The sequence below is a fragment of the Barbatula barbatula genome (genome assembly GCF_947034865.1).
Source record: "Barbatula barbatula genome assembly, chromosome: 1".
Lineage (NCBI taxonomy): Eukaryota > Metazoa > Chordata > Actinopteri > Cypriniformes > Nemacheilidae > Barbatula > Barbatula barbatula.
The window spans coordinates 2,191,665-2,214,401 of record NC_136766.1 but is presented as its reverse complement, the minus strand read 5'-3'; the positions used below and the strand labels follow the sequence as shown (position 1 = coordinate 2,214,401).

The following is a 22,737-nucleotide window of genomic DNA, read 5'->3' as shown; positions in this document are numbered from 1 at the left end:
GCGCAGGGGTTGGGTCAAAAATAGACGAACCCAACCGTTGAGGGTCAGGTTCGTTTCAGCCTGAAATGTTGTTTAAACCATGGTGGGGTCAAGTTTCAGGGTTAATTTACCCCATTGGTTGCATTCGTCAACTTTTTGACCCAACCGTAGCATCTTGACCAAATTCAGGCTGTGTTTAGTAAGTCGCACATGAATCTACTTCTCTGTGTATTTAACATAAATGTTCTCTGTGTTTCTAGCACATGTAATGGTAGAAAATGGAAATGTACAACAAACCTGTGTCATGGCACCTGCACAGTTTATGGCGATGGGCATTACATTACATTTGATGGGAAAAGATACACTTTTGATGGAGACTGTGAATACACTCTGATAAGAGTGAGTGAACCTTAAAAATCAAGTTGTGTTCTACAGGTTTTTTTTGTTATAACAAGACTAAAGAAATCAGTGCAATATTAATTGTGAGTTTTCTTTGACCCGTGCAGGACGATTGTGGTCTATCAAATGCCAGCGGAACTTTCAGGGTTCTCACGGAGAACGTACCTTGTGGAACGACAGGTACCACCTGCTCTAAAGCTGTCAAGATCTTCCTCGGGGTGAGCACTTGTATTACTTTTGTTCTGTTAGATCGCTCGCGTTTGATGATAGAAGCGACCGGGTGCCTGATCAATAAAAATTTTCTGTCTCTTAGAACAAGGAGCTCAAACTGACAGATGGAGGTTATGAAGTTTTCCAGAGGGATGTGGGGGAAGATATTCCATACCAAATTCAGATCATGGGAATTTACATGGTCATTGAGGCGAATAATGGTCTGATTGTCATATGGGACCGTAAGACAAGCATGTTCATCAAACTTGGTCCAAAATATAAGGTGAGAAAAAAACATTCTGTTAAAAGCAAATTTTACTGTAAATGCATGTGGATTGTAAAGTGTTAAATGTTTTCTTAACTAACAGTAAATAGTTTTTGCCATTACTGTTCATTTAAAACGTAATATTTTCTTGCCACATATTTGTTTGTAACGTTTCAAAGTATTTTTTCATGTGTAAAATTTGTTTTCTTGGAAAGCTGTTGGATGTTTTGAGTCAATATGTTCTCCCATAACAGGGTGCCGTTTGTGGTCTCTGCGGAAACTACGATGGCAACACGAACAACGACTTCATGTTGAGAAGTCAAGAGGTGGTGGTCAAACCTTTGGTCTTTGGAAACAGTTGGAAGGAGTCCTCCAGCTGTCCGGACGCGGTTGAAATCAAAAGTCCCTGCACAAATAACCCCTACAGACAATCCTGGGCTCAGAAACAGTGCAGCATCATCACCAGCGACATTTTCACAACGTGCCATTCTCAAGTAAGTCGACGTGTTATCTAAAGGACTCGCCCTGTCTATCTTGTGCTGATAACTAAAATTTCCCTTTAAGGTTGATCCATCTTCATTCTACGACGCTTGTGTGAGAGACTCTTGCGCTTGTGACAGCGGTGGAGATTGTGAATGTTTCTGTACGACTGTCGCTGCTTATGCACAAGCCTGTAATGAAGCCGGAGCCTGCGTCGTCTGGAGAAGTCCACAAATATGTCGTGAGTCACCGAAAACTTTTTCAATTCGATTAGTATAATGTAAAAAAATCCTCATCAGCCTACAATAAGTTGGGTTTTTTTGCAGCGTTGTTCTGTGATTATTACAACCCACCTGGTGAATGTGAGTGGCACTACAAAGCTTGCGGAGCTCCGTGTATGCAGACCTGCAGAAACCCGTCTGGAAAATGCTCAAGTCAAATCCCAGCACTTGAAGGTAAAAATCTTACTTTTGTTTTTGTTTGGTGGCAAATTTAAATTAATATCTTCATCTGCAATACGTCTCTGAAATGTCTCATGTCAGATTTCACATATACCCATCATGAAGATATCTTAAATTTTTTTTAATGTATGTTAAACTGTCCTATAAGATGTTTTTGCACAGCAGATGTTTTCCGGATCTTTAGCAGACTTCCTACAGATGTACCTGGGCTATCTGGGCTGATGATATAATTCTGTGATATGTGTTCGATTTCGTTTTCCATAGGCTGTTACCCCAAATGTCCCCCTGGACAGTCTTACTTCGATGAGGACACAATGAAATGTGTGGAGAAGGAGTGGTGTGGCTGCTATGACAAGCAAGGGAATCACTACGACAATCATGAGAGAGTTCCTTCAAAAGAGAACTGTCAAATATGGTATGCTGCTTCCATTTAATGTCCACTTTTACTACTTACTGTGATGACAAACTGTCATATTTCTTTTTCATTTCCTTCCTAAAGCATTTGCAATTCCATCGAAATCAACTGCGAATACAATGTCACTGGTAAGAAAAAATACTTACACAATTTCCTTGACTTTTCAAAGATGCCCAATGAGTAAATGATTTCACTTCCAAATTTTTGCAGCTTGCACCTGCACGTTTAAGGGGAACAAATATCAGTATGGAGAAACTATATACAATACTACAGATGGGCTTGGCCACTGCATGACTGCCGTCTGTGAAAAAGATGGAGAAATTAAAAAGAATATATATCCATGTCTGACGACGCATCCGACGACGCATCCGACGACGCCCCCGACGACGCATCCGACAACCGGTGCTTCAACTACTGTCTTCAACTTCTCAAGTACAACATCGGGTAACTTTATACTCCATTCTTTAACTTCATATTTACATTTGTTTGATATTGTTCATATCAGTAAAATAAAGTACTTCATGCTTTTAAACAAGGATTTTTTTTAAACAGAGAGAAATTGCGTTTTAAATTTTTTTAAATTTATCTTATAGAAAGCCCTGTGATGTATTTTATTAGCTTGTTTGAGATCATTACTAACACTGATTTAGTAATATGATTATTCAGAAACAGAAATACTATGGGGATGACTAAGTAATGATTCATAAAAAAACGACTCATGTCATGACTGATTGGTTCTAAGTAGTGATGCAACGAAATTTCGGCTGCCGTTAAGTTTACATTATATGTTTGTGCTCACTCTAGCTGTTTTCAAAGGACGACCACGTATGCATGCCAATAACAAATGCTAAAACTAATAGAAATAAAAGAAGACAAGCTTTAAACCAGCGATATTGACAGAAAATTACACTCGCTCTGTGTGATGGGCGGCTGTGCGTGACCGGCTTTATTGTCGGAGATCATACATATTGACTTGTGCACGTTCCAAAGGCACATATACACTCACCTAAAGGATTATTAGGAACACCTGTTCAATTTTGAGCGTGGCATGGTTGTTGGTGCCAGACGAGCCGCTCTGAGTATTTCACAATCTGCTCAGTTACTGGGATTTTCGCACAACCATTTCTAGGGTTTACAAAGAATGGTGTGAAAAGGGAAAAACATCCAGTATGCGGCAGTCCTGTGGGCGAAAATACCTTGTTGATGCTAGAGGTCAGAGGAGAATGGGCCGACTGATTCAAGCTGATAGAAGAGCAACTTTGACTGAAATATCGTTACAACCGAGGTATGCAGCAAAGCATTTGTGAAGCCACAACACGCACAACCTTGAGGCGGATGGGCTACAACAGCAGAAGACCCCACCGGGTACCACTCATATCCACTACAAATAGGAAAAAGAGGAATTGCACGAGCTCACCAAAATTGGACAGTTGAAGACTGGAAAAATGTTGCCTGGTCTGATGAGTCTCGATTTCTGTTGAGACATTCAGATGGTAGAGTCAGAATCTGGCGTAAACAGAATGAGAACATGGATCCATCATGCTTTGTTACCACTGTGCAGGCTGGTGGTGGTGTAATGCTGTGAGGGATGTTTTCTTGGCACACTTTAGGCCCCTTAGTGCCAATTGGGCATCGTTTAAATGCCACAGTCTACCTGAGCATTGTTTCTGACCATGTCCATCCCTTTATGACCACCATGTATCCATCCTCTGATGGCTACTTCCAGCAGGATAATGCACCATGTCACAAAGCTCGAATCATTTCAAATTGGTTTCTAGAACATGATAATGAGTTCACTGTACTAAAATGGCCCCCACAGTCACCAGATCTCAACCCAATAGAGCATCTTTGGAACGTGGTGGAACGGGAGCTTCGTGCCCTGGATGTGCATCCCACAAATCTCCATCAACTACAAGATGCTATCCTATCAATATGGGCCAACATTTCTAAAGAATGCTTTCAGCACCTTGTTGAATAAATGCCACATAGAATTTAGGCAGTTCTGAAGGCCAAAGGGGGTCAAACACAGTATTAGTATGGTGTTCCTAATAATCCTTTAGGTGAGTGTAGATGTGAATGACCGGCAGGAAGATCTGTCAGCAACTGATGATGTAAATCACTCAGACTGTCTTCTGACAGGTACTGTTTATCACTGAAGCTCATTTTAAGCCTGTTGACATGAACACTGCCACTTTGTGTTCCTTGTGTTATTTCCATTAAAATGATTGTGCCCCATATAGAAACAACTTGTGTTAGCAAGAGCTGCTGAGTTTACTGTCATGCATATAATAATTCCAGAATAATTCTAAAACTACAATGTTTAGATGATTGGTAAAAAAGATAGATTTGATTTGATTGACCAAGGAAAAATTACATATTTTGAGTTGCTTTTAAAGTTGCGCTCTAAAACTTTTGTGGTTCTAGCACATGTAATTAATACAATTAATTAAAAACTATTTCAAAACTTTTTTTAAGTCATTTTCTGTGTCGGTTTTCGGGTAACTGCTTCCTGAATTTTAGGTATCAGTTTAGGCCCATAATTTTAATTTTGGTGCATCACTAGTTTTAATGAATAAATGGAATAACCTTTTGCTAAATTAATTATATATTTGATGTCAGTATTTACATAGAAGGTTAAAATAATTTCCAAAAGAAAATCAATGCAAAATCTCTGACGGCTTTCAATTATTTTGTTTCAGGGACATCTGTGCCAGTAACTGAAGTCAGCAAGTACACCACTGAATCTGCAACACCATCAACCAAAACAACACCACAAGTAACAACAACTAAGACCATCTGTAGTGTTTGCTACTGGACATCATGGATGAATGTTGATTATCCTAAATTCGGACCACGGGGCGGTGACAATGAAACAATAAAAAACATCATAAGGTCTGGACGATACAAAGTATGTGAAAACCCAATCGAAGTTGTTTGCCAGGCTGTGCGATATCCAGGGATACCCTTATCAGAATTACACCAAAACGTTATATGCAACAATTCAGGATTAATTTGTGAAAATAAAGATCAAACACAGCCTATATGTCTGGATTATGAGATTAAAGCTAAATGCTGTGAAAGTGTTGAATGTCCACCACCATCGACCACCACAATTTATCCAACAACCACAACACCTTCAACAACTCCATCAACTACAACACCTACTACAACACCTTCTTCAACTCCATCAACTACAACACCTACTACATCTCCTTCATCAACTACAACACCTACTACAACACCATCAACTACAACACCTACTACAACACCTTCAACAACTCCATCAACTACAACACCTACTACAACAACTTCAACAACTCCATCAACTACAACACCTTCAACAACTCCATCAACTACAACACCTACTACAACACCTTCAACAACTCCATTAACTACAACGCCTACTTCAACGCCTACCACAACTCCATCAACTACAACACCTACTACAACTGGTTGTGTTGTGACTTGCAGTTGGTCAGATTGGTTTGACTTTGGTGGCCCAACAACAGGATCTGATGGTGGTGAAGTAATATCGATTGAAAATATAACTGTCACCTATCCAACCCTCTGCAAAGTTCCAGACCAAGTTGAATGTCGTGCAAAACTTTTCCCTGGACTTTCTATTTCACAGCTTGGTCAGGTGGTGAAGTGTAATGCAAAAGACGGACTGGTTTGCTTAAATAAAGACCAAGGCTTAGCAGAGCAGTGTTTTGACTATGAGATCAGAATGCTCTGTTGTAAAGAGAGTGGAAACTGTTCCACCATGACCACAATCACCACAACTCCAACAACCACAACATCAACTACACCTCCTTCAACAACTCCATCAACTACAACACCTACTTCAACTCCTACCACAACTCCATCAACTACAACACCTACTACAACACCTTCAACAACTCCATCAACTACAACACCTTCTACAACTCCTTCAACAACTCCATCAACTACAACACCTACTACAACACCTTCAACAACTCCATCAACTACAACGCCTACTTCAACGCCTACCACAAATCCATCAACTACAACACCTACTACAACTGGTTGTGTTGTGACTTGCAGTTGGTCAGATTGGTTTGACTTTGGTGGCCCAACAACAGGATCTGATGGTGGCGAAGTAATATCGATTGAAAATATAACTGTCACCTATCCAACCCTCTGCAAAGTTCCAGACCAAGTTGAATGTCGTGCAAAACTTTTCCCTGGACTTTCTATTTCACAGCTTGGTCAGGTGGTGAAGTGTAATGCAAAAGACGGACTGGTTTGCTTAAATAAAGACCAAGGCTTAGCAGAGCAGTGTTTTGACTATGAGATCAGAATGCTCTGTTGTAAAGAGAGTGGACACTGTTCCACCATGACCACAATCACCACAACTCCAACAACCACAACATCAACTACACCTCCTTCAACAACTCCAACAACCACAAGACCTTCAACAACACCTTCAACAACTCCATCAACTACAACACCTACTACAACACCTTCAACAACTCCATCAACTACAACACCTTCAACAACTCCTACCACATCTCCATCAACTACAACACCTACTACAACGCCTACCACAACTCCATCAACTACAACACCTACTACAAATGGTTGTGTTGTGACTTGCAGTTGGTCAGATTGGTTTGACTTTGGTGGCCCAACAACAGGATCTGATGGTGGTGAAGTAATATCGATTGAAAATATAACTGTCACCTATCCAACCCTCTGCAAAGTTCCAGACCAAGTTGAATGTCGTGCAAAACTTTTCCCTGGACTTTCTATTTCACAGCTTGGTCAGGTGGTGAAGTGTAATGCAAAAGACGGACTGGTTTGCTTAAATAAAGACCAAGGCTTAGCAGAGCAGTGTTTTGACTATGAGATCAGAATGCTCTGTTGTAAAGAGAGTGGACACTGTTCCACCATGACCACAATCACCACAACTCCAACAACCATAACATCAACTACACCTCCTTCAACAACTCCATCAACTACAACACCTACTACAACACCTTCAACAACTCCATCAACTACAACACCTTCAACAACTCCTACCACATCTCCATCAACTACAACACCTACTACAACGCCTACCACAACTCCATCAACTACAACACCTACTACAAATGGTTGTGTTGTGACTTGCAGTTGGTCAGATTGGTTTGACTTTGGTGGCCCAACAACAGGATCTGATGGTGGTGAAGTAATATCGATTGAAAATATAACTGTCACCTATCCAACCCTCTGCAAAGTTCCAGACCAAGTTGAATGTCGTGCAAAACTTTTCCCTGGACTTTCTATTTCACAGCTTGGTCAGGTGGTGAAGTGTAATGCAAAAGACGGACTGGTTTGCTTAAATAAAGACCAAGGCTTAGCAGAGCAGTGTTTTGACTATGAGATCAGAATGCTCTGTTGTAAAGAGAGTGGACACTGTTCAACCATGACCACAATCACCACAACTCCAACAACCACAACATCAACTACACCTCCTTCAACAACTCCAACAACCACAAGACCTTCTACAACACCTTCAACAACTCCATCAACTACAACACCTACTACAACACCTTCATCAACTCCATCAACTACAACACCTTCAACAACTCCTACCACATCTCCATCAACTACAACACCTACTACAACGCCTACCACAACTCCATCAACTACAACACCTACTACAAATGGTTGTGTTGTGACTTGCAGTTGGTCAGATTGGTTTGACTTTGGTGGCCCAACAACAGGATCTGATGGTGGTGAAGTAATATCGATTGAAAATATAACTGTCACCTATCCAACCCTCTGCAAAGTTCCAGACCAAGTTGAATGTCGTGCAAAACTTTTCCCTGGACTTTCTATTTCACAGCTTGGTCAGGTGGTGAAGTGTAATGCAAAAGACGGACTGGTTTGCTTAAATAAAGACCAAGGCTTAGCAGAGCAGTGTTTTGACTATGAGATCAGAATGCTCTGTTGTAAAGAGAGTGGACACTGTTCCACCATGACCACAATCACCACAACTCCAACAACCACAACATCAACTACACCTCCTTCAACAACTCCATCAACTACAACACCTACTACAACACCTTCAACAACTCCATCAACTACAACACCTTCAACAACTCCTACCACATCTCCATCAACTACAACACCTACTACAACGCCTACCACAACTCCATCAACTACAACACCTACTACAAATGGTTGTGTTGTGACTTGCAGTTGGTCAGATTGGTTTGACTTTGGTGGCCCAACAACAGGATCTGATGGTGGTGAAGTAATATCGATTGAAAATATAACTGTCACCTATCCAACCCTCTGCAAAGTTCCAGACCAAGTTGAATGTCGTGCAAAACTTTTCCCTGGACTTTCTATTTCACAGCTTGGTCAGGTGGTGAAGTGTAATGCAAAAGACGGACTGGTTTGCTTAAATAAAGACCAAGGCTTAGCAGAGCAGTGTTTTGACTATGAGATCAGAATGCTCTGTTGTAAAGAGAGTGGACACTGTTCCACCATGACCACAATCACCACAACTCCAACAACCACAACATCAACTACACCTCCTTCAACAACTCCAACAACCACAAGACCTTCTACAACACCTTCAACAACTCCATCAACTACAACACCTTCAACAACTCCTACCACATCTCCATCAACTACAACACCTACTACAACACCTTCAACAACTCCATCAACTACAACACCTACTACAACACCTTCAACAACTCCATCAACTACAACACTTACTACAACACCTTCAACAACTCCATCAACTACAACACCTACTACAACACCTTCAACAACTCCATCAACTACAACGCCTACTTCAACTCCTACCACAACTCCATCAACTACAACACCTACTACAACTGGTTGTGTTGTGACTTGCAGTTGGTCAGATTGGTTTGACTTTGGTGGCCCAACAACAGGATCTGATGGTGGTGAAGTAATATCGATTGAAAATATAACTGTCACCTATCCAACCCTCTGCAAAGTTCCAGACCAAGTTGAATGTCGTGCAAAACTTTTCCCTGGACTTTCTATTTCACAGCTTGGTCAGGTGGTGAAGTGTAATGCAAAAGACGGACTGGTTTGCTTAAATAAAGACCAAGGCTTAGCAGAGCAGTGTTTTGACTATGAGATCAGAATGCTCTGTTGTAAAGAGAGTGGAAACTGTTCCACCATGACCACAATCACCACAACTCCAACAACTACAACACCTACTACAACACCTTCAACAACTCCATCAACTACAACACCTACTTCCACTCATACCACAACTCCATCAACTACAACACCTACTACAACACCTACCACATCTCCATCAACTACAACACCTACTACAACACCTTCAACAACTCCATCAACTACAACACCTTCTACAACACCTTCAACAACTCCATCAACTACAACACCTACTACAACACCTTCAACAACTCCATCAACTACAACGCCTACTTCAACGCCTACCACAACTCCATCAACTACAACACCTACTACAACTGGTTGTGTTGTGACTTGCAGTTGGTCAGATTGGTTTGACTTTGGTGGCCCAACAACAGGATCTGATGGTGGCGAAGTAATATCGATTGAAAATATAACTGTCACCTATCCAACCCTCTGCAAAGTTCCAGACCAAGTTGAATGTCATGCAAAACTTTTCCCTGGACTTTCTATTTCACAGCTTGGTCAGGTGGTGAAGTGTAATGCAAAAGACGGACTGGTTTGCTTAAATAAAGACCAAGGCTTAGCAGAGCAGTGTTTTGACTATGAGATCAGAATGCTCTGTTGTAAAGAGAGTGGACACTGTTCCACCATGACCACAATCACCACAACTCCAACAACCACAACATCAACTACACCTCCTTCAACAACTCCAACAACCACAAGACCTTCAACAACACCTTCAACAACTCCATCAACTACAACACCTACTACAACACCTTCAACAACTCCATCAACTACAACACCTTCAACAACTCCTACCACATCTCCATCAACTACAACACCTACTACAACGCCTACCACAACTCCATCAACTACAACACCTACTACAAATGGTTGTGTTGTGACTTGCAGTTGGTCAGATTGGTTTGACTTTGGTGGCCCAACAACAGGATCTGATGGTGGTGAAGTAATATCGATTGAAAAAATAACTGTCACCTATCCAACCCTCTGCAAAGTTCCAGACCAAGTTGAATGTCGTGCAAAACTTTTCCCTGGACTTTCTATTTCACAGCTTGGTCAGGTGGTGAAGTGTAATGCAAAAGACGGACTGGTTTGCTTAAATAAAGACCAAGGCTTAGCAGAGCAGTGTTTTGACTATGAGATCAGAATGCTCTGTTGTAAAGAGAGTGGACACTGTTCCACCATGACCACAATCACCACAACTCCAACAACCACAACATCAACTACACCTCCTTCAACAACTCCAACAACCACAAGACCTTCTACAACACCTTCAACAACTCCATCAACTACAACACCTACTACAACACCTTCATCAACTCCATCAACTACAACACCTTCAACAACTCCTACCACATCTCCATCAACTACAACACCTACTACAACGCCTACCACAACTCCATCAACTACAACACCTACTACAAATGGTTGTGTTGTGACTTGCAGTTGGTCAGATTGGTTTGACTTTGGTGGCCCAACAACAGGATCTGATGGTGGTGAAGTAATATCGATTGAAAATATAACTGTCACCTATCCAACCCTCTGCAAAGTTCCAGACCAAGTTGAATGTCGTGCAAAACTTTTCCCTGGACTTTCTATTTCACAGCTTGGTCAGGTGGTGAAGTGTAATGCAAAAGACGGACTGGTTTGCTTAAATAAAGACCAAGGCTTAGCAGAGCAGTGTTTTGACTATGAGATCAGAATGCTCTGTTGTAAAGAGAGTGGACACTGTTCCACCATGACCACAATCACCACAACTCCAACAACCACAACATCAACTACACCTCCTTCAACAACTCCATCAACTACAACACCTACTACAACACCTTCAACAACTCCATCAACTACAACACCTTCAACAACTCCTACCACATCTCCATCAACTACAACACCTACTACAACGCCTACCACAACTCCATCAACTACAACACCTACTACAAATGGTTGTGTTGTGACTTGCAGTTGGTCAGATTGGTTTGACTTTGGTGGCCCAACAACAGGATCTGATGGTGGTGAAGTAATATCGATTGAAAATATAACTGTCACCTATCCAACCCTCTGCAAAGTTCCAGACCAAGTTGAATGTCGTGCAAAACTTTTCCCTGGACTTTCTATTTCACAGCTTGGTCAGGTGGTGAAGTGTAATGCAAAAGACGGACTGGTTTGCTTAAATAAAGACCAAGGCTTAGCAGAGCAGTGTTTTGACTATGAGATCAGAATGCTCTGTTGTAAAGAGAGTGGACACTGTTCCACCATGACCACAATCACCACAACTCCAACAACCAAAACATCAACTACACCTCCTTCAACAACTCCATCAACTACAACACCTACTACAACACCTTCAACAACTCCATCAACTACAACACCTTCAACAACTCCTACCACATCTCCATCAACTACAACACCTACTACAACGCCTACCACAACTCCATCAACTACAACACCTACTACAAATGGTTGTGTTGTGACTTGCAGTTGGTCAGATTGGTTTGACTTTGGTGGCCCAACAACAGGATCTGATGGTGGTGAAGTAATATCGATTGAAAATATAACTGTCACCTATCCAACCCTCTGCAAAGTTCCAGACCAAGTTGAATGTCGTGCAAAACTTTTCCCTGGACTTTCTATTTCACAGCTTGGTCAGGTGGTGAAGTGTAATGCAAAAGACGGACTGGTTTGCTTAAATAAAGACCAAGGCTTAGCAGAGCAGTGTTTTGACTATGAGATCAGAATGCTCTGTTGTAAAGAGAGTGGACACTGTTCCACCATGACCACAATCACCACAACTCCAACAACCACAACATCAACTACACCTCCTTCAACAACTCCAACAACCACAAGACCTTCTACAACACCTTCAACAACTCCATCAACTACAACACCTACTACAACACCTTCATCAACTCCATCAACTACAACACCTTCAACAACTCCATCAACTACAACACCTACTACAAATGGTTGTGTTGTGACTTGCAGTTGGTCAGATTGGTTTGACTTTGGTGGCCCAACAACAGGATCTGATGGTGGTGAAGTAATATCGATTGAAAATATAACTGTCACCTATCCAACCCTCTGCAAAGTTCCAGACCAAGTTGAATGTCGTGCAAAACTTTTCCCTGGACTTTCTATTTCACAGCTTGGTCAGGTGGTGAAGTGTAATGCAAAAGACGGACTGGTTTGCTTAAATAAAGACCAAGGCTTAGCAGAGCAGTGTTTTGACTATGAGATCAGAATGCTCTGTTGTAAAGAGAGTGGACACTGTTCCACCATGACCACAATCACCACAACTCCAACAACCACAACATCAACTACACCTCCTTCAACAACTCCAACAACCACAAGACCTTCTACAACACCTTCAACAACTCCATCAACTACAACACCTACTACAACACCTTCAACAACTCCATCAACTACAACACCTTCAACAACTCCTACCACATCTCCATCAACTACAACACCTACTACAACACCTTCAACAACTCCATCAACTACAACACCTACTACAACACCTTCAACAACTCCATCAACTACAACACTTACTACAACACCTTCAACAACTCCATCAACTACAACACCTTCAACAACTCCTACCACATCTCCATCAACTACAACGCCTACTACAACGCCTACCACAACTCCATCAACTACAACACCTACTACAAATGGTTGTGTTGTGACTTGCAGTTGGTCAGATTGGTTTGACTTTGGTGGCCCAACAACAGGATCTGATGGTGGTGAAGTAATATCGATTGAAAATATAACTGTCACCTATCCAACCCTCTGCAAAGTTCCAGACCAAGTTGAATGTCGTGCAAAACTTTTCCCTGGACTTTCTATTTCACAGCTTGGTCAGGTGGTGAAGTGTAATGCAAAAGACGGACTGGTTTGCTTAAATAAAGACCAAGGCTTAGCAGAGCAGTGTTTTGACTATGAGATCAGAATGCTCTGTTGTAAAGAGAGTGGACACTGTTCCACCATGACCACAATCACCACAACTCCAACAACCACAACATCAACTACACCTCCTTCAACAACTCCATCAACTACAACACCTACTACAACACCTTCAACAACTCCATCAACTACAACACCTTCAACAACTCCTACCACATCTCCATCAACTACAACACCTACTACAACGCCTACCACAACTCCATCAACTACAACACCTACTACAACACCTTCAACAACTCCATCAACTACAACACCTTCTACAACACCTTCAACAACTCCATCAACTACAACGCCTACTTCAACTCCTACCACAACTCCATCAACTACAACACCTACTACAACTGGTTGTGTTGTGACTTGCAGTTGGTCAGATTGGTTTGACTTTGGTGGCCCAACAACAGGATCTGATGGTGGTGAAGTAATATCGATTGAAAATATAACTGTCACCTATCCAACCCTCTGCAAAGTTCCAGACCAAGTTGAATGTCGTGCAAAACTTTTTCCTGGACTTTCTATTTCACAGCTTGGTCAGGTGGTGAAGTGTAATGCAAAAGACGGACTGGTTTGCTTAAATAAAGACCAAGGCTTAGCAGAGCAGTGTTTTGACTATGAGATCAGAATGCTCTGTTGTAAAGAGAGTGGACACTGTTCCACCATGACCACAATCACCACAACTCCAACAACCACAACATCAACTACACCTCCTTCAACAACTCCAACAACCATAACATCTACTACATCTCCATCAACAACTCAATCAACTACAACACCTACTACAACACCTTCAACAACTCCATCAACTACAACACCTACTACAACACCTTCAACAACTCCATCAACTAAAACACCTACTACAACACATTCAACAACTCCATCAACTACAACACCTACTACAACTGGTTGTGGTGTGACTTGCAGTTGGTCAGATTGGTTTGACTTTGGTGGCCCAACAACAGGATCTGATGGTGGTGAAGTAATATCGATTGAAAATATAACTGTCACCTATCCAACTCTCTGCAAAGTTCCAGACCAAGTTGAATGTCGTGCAAAACTTTTCCCTGGACTTTCTATTTCACAGCTTGGTCAGGTGGTGAAGTGTAATGCTAAAGACGGTCTGGTTTGTCGGAACAAGGACCAGGGTGTTACACAGCAGTGCTTTGAATATGAGATCAGAGTGTTATGTTGTATTGAAAACTGCCCTACAAATGCACCAATTACCGCAACAAAATCAACACCCTCAACACAAGCTAGTCCCATGACTCCACATACCACACCTCCATGTGTTTGTAATTGGTCAGAATGGATTGATTTCGGAGGCCCAACTACTGGTCTTCAGGGTGGTGAAATTATACCTATAAAAGGAATAATAAATACAATTCCTAATGGTTGCTTTTCTCCAACTAAAGTTGAATGCCATGCAAAACTTTACCCTGACCTGTCACTATCACAGTTGGGACAGGAAGTGATATGTAATATTGAGGATGGACTTGTTTGCTTAAACAAGAATCAGCCTATTACACAGCAGTGCTTTGATTATGAGATCAAAGTGTATTGTTGCCAAGGATTGTGTGGCACAACTACATTGCCAATATCACCCACACTGCCTACATCACCAATATTACCCACACTGCCTACATCACCAACATTACCCACACAGCCTACATCACCAACATTACCCACACAGCCTACATTGCCAGTTGTAACAGGTTCAACAAAGGGGTCCAGCACAGATAACCAGATTTGTGTCTGTAACGTAAATGGTCAAGATTTTGTGCTAGGTAATGTGGGCATATTAACTCTTGCAGATTTGTGTCAATATTTTATATATTGTTTTCTTTTTGCAGCGAAATTCTTATCATGGTCATGATTGTTTTCACAGGATCAGTCATTTATGATAAAACTGATGGTGATGGATGGTGCTATACAGCAAAATGTGTTAAAACTGAATTTAAAAAGTGTGATGTAGTCGTAACGCAAGGACCCTGTCCAACAACAGTCCTACCTACAACAGTCCTACCTACAACAGTCCCACCTACAACGTCAGGCAACTGTGATAATCACGTTCCTCCCCTAAGGGTAGGTACTTTTCAAGCTGATTCTTAGATGAGGAAGGTTTTAGTTTCTCAATCAAGATGTCCTTCCTACAGAAAACCGGGACATACCTAGTTTTTCATTGCATTCAACCCAGCAAACACAACTGAAAATAATATTTGACACAGATATTGGACTTTCAGATGATATCGATCACAAATTAACAGGACATTTGTTTTATTTTTAGAATGGCGAATCTGTTAATGTAGGGAACTGCCATGTTGACACATGCATCAACGGTGCAATAGAACATGCACCGGTACAGTGTGGACCTGTCAAGTATCCCGTGTGTGAGAACCAATATCTACCTGTGAAAGTCCCTGATGAGTCTGGATGCTGTTATAAATACGAGTGCCAATGTAAGTTGCCGTGGCGAGCTGATTTTTTACGTCATTATTTTTTAACTCATGGTTCAAATGTTACTATATATATCATTTCAGGTATCTGCAATGGCTTTGGAGACCCACATTACATCTCATTTGATGGAACATATTACCCGTTTCAAGGAAACTGCTCTTACGTCCTTGTCAAGGAAATTGATCCTAAGTACAATTTTAGCGTTGTCATTGACAATGTTTTCTGTGATGCCGAAGACGATGTCTCCTGCCCCAAGTCCCTGACGGTTTACTACAAATCGTTTGAGATCTTTATGTCCCAGGAGATTTCTAGCGGAGTCGTTAACAATGTGGTAAATAAGCTTATTTTAACTGTATTCAGAAATGGCAGTTTATGAAATCTGTCTGTGACAGATATTCTAGAAGTCAGAATGCTTTGTGTCATCTTTGGATGCTAATGGTGTAAAATAATTACAACATGCTTTATTTGGACTGTTAATGTTGAGATTGCTTTGAGACTGTACACATATTTTTCTGTTTTGTCTTAGATTTATGTGAACCGCAAGAGATCCAGTCTGCCATTTCAGAATGAAGATTTCCGGGTCACAGAGAACGGGATCGAGTCTCTCATGGTCATACCAGCAATTAATGCGCAAATCTCTTTTACCGGCATGATGTTTTCCATCCACCTCCCGTGGCAGTACTTTCATGGTAACACAGAGGGCCAGTGTGGTAAGTCTATACTAAAGGAAACCCAGAAGTGCACACCTGTGTACGTGGACACAATATATTTATAAACACTGCAAATTTGATTATAGTTTGAAGTTTATTATTTTCATGAATCTCTCTTTTCTTTTTTAGGGACATGTGACAATAACCAAACAGATGATTGTCGCTTACCAAATGGCACCATTATATCATCCTGCGAGGATATGGCTCCACATTGGAATGTCAACAACAGCAACAGTGTTTGTCCACCACCGAAACCAGAGCCCACACCAAAACCGTGCCAACATCCGAAAATCTGCGATATCATCGAGAGCGAGTGAGCAGTCCAGATTAATGTCATGATACTTCTTAACAAGGAGAACGTAACAATTTGTAGCGAATTCTTATAAATACCTACAATCTCTTTTGTACGTTACGGGGTTAAGGGTGTGGCTTCATTATTTCTTTTTCCTCATAATGTTGCAATTATGTATGACTCACATTGTAAGAATTCATAAGAGCTAGAGCCGTGGTAAAAATGACGGTTATTTTCGAGATTAGACCGGATGTGAATGTTAACCGGGGTTTCAGTTAAAGATAACATATTAGTTTACAGTTAAAGTATCATCTAAATGCAAAGCCGTTGTTTTCGAGTGTTTACATTAACTGAGGAACTTGATTATTCATTCAGTGAATCAGTATTTCAAGTAACTAGTTTCAACAATTAATAACCTTGAATCTGTTGAATGTTGTGACGGCTCATTGCGTTGGATTCCTTTGATCATCTGTGCAGGATCTTTGCCAAATGCCATAAGTTGGTCCCTCACAAGCCGTATGTGAAAGCATGCATCTTTGACGTTTGCCAAATAAACGAAGCCATGGCATGCTCCAGCCTGCAGGCGTATGCGGATGAATGTGCGATGGCAGGAGTATGTGTGGACTGGAGAAGCGCTACAGATGGAGTCTGTGGTCAGTACATTTACATGTTAACATAATCACAGCCGTCTTCATCTCACTTATCCGAACATTTCACTGTTTTATCCGTTAAGATTTCAAATGCACAGCGCCACAGGTGTATCAAGCGTGTGGACCTCAGGTGGAGCCCACCTGTGATGAGAGGTATTTGAAAAATAACCTGAACGCTAGCTATACGAGTGTGTGGATATGTGAAAGTAAAAATCTTTATTTGTGTTCATCGTGTTAGATTCAACATGAAATATATATATAGAACAGACGCTTTCCGCACTTTGGAATCCATGACATGGGAAGGTTGTTACTGTCCGAACGGCACTACACTTCTGAGTTCAACTGTAAATGTCTGTGTCCCCGACTGCGGTGAGTGCACTTCAACACCTGTTACTATTGAAGCTATTCAAGCAGATTTAAAGAGTGTCTGTATGTGATGCTTTTTTTAATAAATAGAAGGGTCTTTATGGATTGGTCATACACTACAGGTTAAGAAATGTGTCCAATCAGAGTGACCTCATCACAAACCTTAAACATGCAACTTTCTTAATTTTCCAGAGATTTGTTTGATACCAAATGGAGGATGGAAGAAGGTACGAAAATGGAATAAATAAACAGATATTGAGCTTATTTGTATATCATTTCAAATAGGGCCGTGAAACGAATAATCGCGATTAATCGCATCCAGAATAAAAGTTTGGGTTTACATAATCTATGTCTGTGTACTTCACATATTTATTTGGTATTTATAAACTCATACACATACATATTTAGGAAATATTTACATGTACTTATTATTTATATTTACCAAGAATATTTGTTTATATAAATGTTTATAAAAGTGTATATATTTCTTAAATTTATGCAGGTACGTGTATGTTTTTTTTTTTACAAAATGAATTTGCATAGTACATAGACATGTATTATGTGAACACAAACGTTTATTCTAGATGCGATTAATCGCATCACAGCCCTATCTTCAGATCATGTGTAAAACATTGCAGTGATATAATGGATGTGTGTGAGTTTCATTTATTTAAACTGGTCATTTATCTTAAGGTTAATGACACGTGGCTCATGGGCTGTGAGATATGCACGTGTACGGAAGACTTGAATATCCGCTGTGAAGCTCATCCATGTCCAACAGAAACACCAAAAGACTGTTTGGAGCTCGGTCAGTTTGAAGTTACAAAAACAGAGAACTGCTGCACAAAAACCATTTGTGGTGAGTCACAAACTTTATTAAAGGGTAGTTACATAAATGTTACTTATGACGATTTCTACATTTTCCAGAAATTGTTTTTTGAAAGGAATTTTCCAGAAAGGAAACCTAAAGAGCAGTAAAAATGTGTATCCTTCACATCAGTGTATTGCATTTCACGATATTCTCAGATATTTTCCCTTGTGTTCGGATAAGATCGCGAATGATGTTTGTTGAGATATTTGTTATTTCTCCTCTTTTCTAGAATGTGATGTCAGTCTTTGTCCCAGTAAGAACTTCACGTGTCCAGCTGGATACGGTGCGGAGATAACAATGGGAGCCTGCTGTCCGATCTATGGCTGCTGTGAGTAAAGATTCACTTGAATATCTTCTCGCTGGATGATAAATGACAGAACTTAATGAAACGAAATTTACTTTCTGTACTGTACAGTGCCGAAACCTGTCTGTGTGTTCAATGACACTGAATATATGGTAAGGCCCCAACCTTTAATAGATGATATATATTTATATTTATGGGACTAACGCAGTGAATTTAGATGTTAGTTAACGTGATTCCCCATCTCGTTTCAGCCCGGATCGGTTGTGCCTGTGAACCCGTGTGAGAATTGTGTGTGTGGCGATAACGTGGATCCCAAGAATCAACTTCATGCAATTGAATGTCAGCCTGTTAAATGTGACCCATACTGTCCACTGGTGAGAGGAATACAAACCATCCGATTAAATAATTCACTTCAATTCATTTTTTGCCACATACACCGGATACAACCTATGTAGGTCCGGTCAGATCTCTAGTAATAAATAGAAAAATGATATCACTAATTACAAGCTTTATTTTTTTATAGTATATTTGTACCTCAAAGTTTTTTACAAGAATAAAAGATTATCCAATAATTGTATTATATAATAACAGTAGTAACAATTTAGTGAAATATATCTTTTAATAAAAAACACACAAAGCTACCTTGAAAAGATTTAACTGTAACAGGAGATAGATATTTAAAATAAAATCCCGATAAAACAAAAAGTTATTTGCAGTATGAAAGTTTAATGTGAAACATTTGATTGATTGATATTGTTTACAATTAAAACTTGGAAAATGTAACCCATTCTTATTTTTCTGTGTTGTCATGCTTTGAACATGTTTCAAAGTGCTGTGCTTGTTTTTTACAAACATACTGAGCACATTGACCAATTTCACAGTAATGTCATGTCGTATCATAAGAGTGAGTTTAAATGATAAACAGCATTAAAGCTGGAGGTAAAGTAATGCACCACAAAGCAATAAAGAAAAATAATATATTACAAGTCATAAAACAATTCTTGAAACCAGAGCAACAGTGTTGATAAAGTTGAAATGTGAATGAATTGATGTTGTTTTTTTCCTTTAAGGGATACTCTTATGAGCCGGTGGCCGGTCAGTGCTGTGGGCAGTGTGTGCAGACGAGCTGTATCGTTGTATATCAATCAAACGTCACATTCACCATCAACGTCAGTTTCTTACATTTGTTTCTTCGATTTTCATTGAAAGAAATAGACTTTACACATATGGGTTTCACAATGATGACCTGATGAAGACGACCTGCCTCTGTGTTTTCAGCCTGGTGAAATCTTGTCGCCCCCTGGTGATAAATGTGTGAAGTTCGAGTGTGTGTACGCTGGAAAGCAGTTCCTTGCTATAGAGACAAAGATCATGTGTCCAGACTTCAATCCAGCTGAATGTGTTCCTGTGAGTCGACAACAGTACATACAGTAATATTCACATGGTTTAAATACATGTGTGTGTGTGTGTGTGTAACGTTTGTGTTTTGTCTCACTCCTGCAGGGAACGCAGTTAATTTTTCCTGATGGATGTTGTCAAGGATGTGCGTCTTTTATGTTCTCAATATTGTGCATAAATGAAGTTAATATTGGTTCAACTTAACTAAATGTGTATTTCTCTCATCTGTACAGGCGTGGTCGTGCCAAAGCAATGCAATGTCACCAGGAGATCAACGTACCTGGAGAGCGGAGGCTGTAAGACATTAACACCAGTAGAGATGGGCACGTGTGACGGATCCTGCGGCACATATTCCATGTACGTTACAACCACAATAAACCTTTAGCAGATTAATAGGATAACAATACATTAGAAAGAGTGTGACGTAAAAACATGTTTTTTAATGTTATTTCATGACTTCTACACATGTTCAGGTACTCCACCGAATACAACGCAGTGCAACATTCATGTTCTTGTTGTCGGGAAATGGCCACTTCACAGCGGCAAGCAGAGCTCTTGTGTCCGAACGGATCTAAAGTCATACACACATACGTGTACATCGAGAAGTGCGGCTGTGTGCAGTCGGATTGTGTGGATCAACAGCTCTCGGCCAAAAAACAGCAACACAAACGCTGATGACGTCCAGCTCGCAACGCTAAACTCTTATTCTATTTATGGCTTGAGTTAATTATATGAGTTTTATCTGCATTCATTCTCTTCATATCTGTTATTATTTCCTTTCAGATTTAAAATTCAATAAATATTTGCAAATCACACAGTGGTCATGTCGATTGTGACATTTTCCATCTTGAAAAGAACGTCGTTTCTGTAAGACGTAGCTCCACTAAATGGCTTTCATCTCATGCTAAACATTTTCATTTTCACATTTTAGAATAAAAGCAAAACTATTGTTATAACACAAATGTAACTTTAGGAATTATGTTGTGACTAAGGAGAAATAAAATAAATGTTATTTGAATGCTATTTGATGAACTTCAGTGTAGTGAGTTTTTTTTCATGTTCAGAAATGGTCTCTTGTCATTTCTCGGCCTGAGATGACAAACTCTCAACTCTTCACTTTTAGGCTATAGTCATCCTTTGGGAGGGGGGTTATTTTGGCCTTTATTAGTGCACTAGGAGAGAGAGGACAAGAAGCAAAGTGGGTGACCGAGGGGTTGGGATCGGATCGGGAAAGGACCATGAGCCGTGGCTCAAACTGGGGTCAACCGGAGCGCAACAGCATCTTATGTCGAAAGCACTAACCACAAGGCTGTCGGCTCCAACCATAGTTAGCATTTTAAAAATATTCTTAATAAATAAAGTTTTATATTCGTAATGAAATTATTAAAAAATATTTATACAACTAACTAATTTTTACACACTTTAGATACAAATATTTGTAAATGAAAAAGTCCCTGTTAGGTGACCCTAAACTTTTAGTTATCAATGTTATGAAATGTCTGTAGTAGTTCAAAGAACCTTATCAATGAAAGTAATGGCTTATACATAAATAAATATTATATAGTCATATATACAGTGAGGAAAATAAGTATTTGAACACCCTGCTATTTTGCAAGTTCTCCCACTTAGAAATCATGGAGGGGTCTGAAATTGTCATCGTAGGTGCATGTCCACTGTGAGAGACATAACCTAAAAAAATCCAGAAATCACAATGTATGATTTTTTAACTATTTATTTGTATGATACAGTTGCAAATAAGTATTTGAACACCTGAGAAAATCAATGTTAATATTTGGTACAGTAGCCCTTGTTTTTCAATTGGACCTACGATGACAATTTCAGACTTCTCCATTATTTCTAAGTGGGAGAACTTGCAAAATAGCAGGGTGTTCAAATACTTATTTTCCTCACTGTATATAAAGTCATATAAATGCAGTTCCCAGGACAGGGCTTAAGCCTACACCTGAGATTTTCTGTCAGCTGGAGCGACTGCAATATACCGTAAAATCAATGTACAATTACTGGATTTAAGGATATATGGGCCATTCTAAAGAATTGATGCAAAATCACAGTTGGAAACATCATGAATTTTTTTCCATAATTGTTTTCTTTGATAATATCAAATGTACACATTACTAGTAACCGTGCAGTTAATTTTTACTTGGTTTATTCAGAAAGTTATAAATATTCTTCCTCTCCGCAAATGTTGTCACTACCGAAATACAATAATATATAATTTAATGAGAAAGATTACATTTACATATTAAGATTTTGTTTAAATCTACTTTTTGCTATTAAAAAAAATTCACATGTAAATCAATAACAGTTAAGGTTAAAACAATATTTCAAG

General features: G+C 40.0%; 2 protein-coding genes across 2 annotated transcripts in view; both read left to right on the top strand.

Annotated features, from left to right (window-relative positions):
• LOC306897906 (mucin-5B-like) overlaps positions 1 to 14,191 on the top strand; it is a gene marked incomplete at both ends in the record, with an annotated part of 34,814 nt that extends 20,623 nt beyond the window's left edge. Inside the window, 15 exons of the mRNA XM_079463028.1 lie at positions 240 to 378; positions 486 to 596; positions 692 to 871; positions 1,108 to 1,347; positions 1,418 to 1,574; positions 1,660 to 1,788; positions 2,059 to 2,199; positions 7,346 to 7,400; positions 7,618 to 7,840; positions 8,061 to 8,166; positions 10,277 to 10,331; positions 10,549 to 10,771; positions 10,992 to 11,097; positions 13,712 to 13,766; positions 13,984 to 14,191. Of these exons, the coding sequence (XP_079319154.1) occupies positions 240 to 378; positions 486 to 596; positions 692 to 871; positions 1,108 to 1,347; positions 1,418 to 1,574; positions 1,660 to 1,788; positions 2,059 to 2,199; positions 7,346 to 7,400; positions 7,618 to 7,840; positions 8,061 to 8,166; positions 10,277 to 10,331; positions 10,549 to 10,771; positions 10,992 to 11,097; positions 13,712 to 13,766; positions 13,984 to 14,191 (2,128 nt within the window). The remainder of the gene's footprint in view (positions 1 to 239; positions 379 to 485; positions 597 to 691; positions 872 to 1,107; positions 1,348 to 1,417; positions 1,575 to 1,659; positions 1,789 to 2,058; positions 2,200 to 7,345; positions 7,401 to 7,617; positions 7,841 to 8,060; positions 8,167 to 10,276; positions 10,332 to 10,548; positions 10,772 to 10,991; positions 11,098 to 13,711; positions 13,767 to 13,983) is intronic.
• A 4,322-nt stretch (positions 14,192 to 18,513) lies between these two features.
• LOC306904377 (intestinal mucin-like protein) lies at positions 18,514 to 21,417 on the top strand. The gene is made up of 9 exons (XM_079474240.1): positions 18,514 to 18,673; positions 18,915 to 19,013; positions 19,101 to 19,141; positions 19,241 to 19,363; positions 20,060 to 20,158; positions 20,268 to 20,396; positions 20,493 to 20,532; positions 20,621 to 20,744; positions 20,861 to 21,417. Exons 1-9 carry the CDS (start codon positions 18,526 to 18,528, stop codon positions 21,060 to 21,062), a joined length of 1,005 nt encoding a protein of 334 aa, XP_079330366.1. The 5' UTR covers positions 18,514 to 18,525; the 3' UTR covers positions 21,063 to 21,417.
• Positions 21,418 to 22,737: the final 1,320 nt, after the last annotated feature.

Excerpts from the sequence above, each read along its gene's own strand:
- LOC306904377 (XM_079474240.1), top strand. The coding sequence starts at position 18,526 with ATGGGCTGTGAGATATGCACGTGTACGGAAGACTTGAATATCCGCTGT. Across the intron at positions 20,533-20,620 it reads TGATGGATGTTGTCAAGGAT|GCGTGGTCGTGCCAAAGCAA; the intron begins GTGCGTCTTTTA and ends TCATCTGTACAG. Across the intron at positions 20,745-20,860 it reads TCCTGCGGCACATATTCCAT|GTACTCCACCGAATACAACG; the intron begins GTACGTTACAAC and ends ACACATGTTCAG.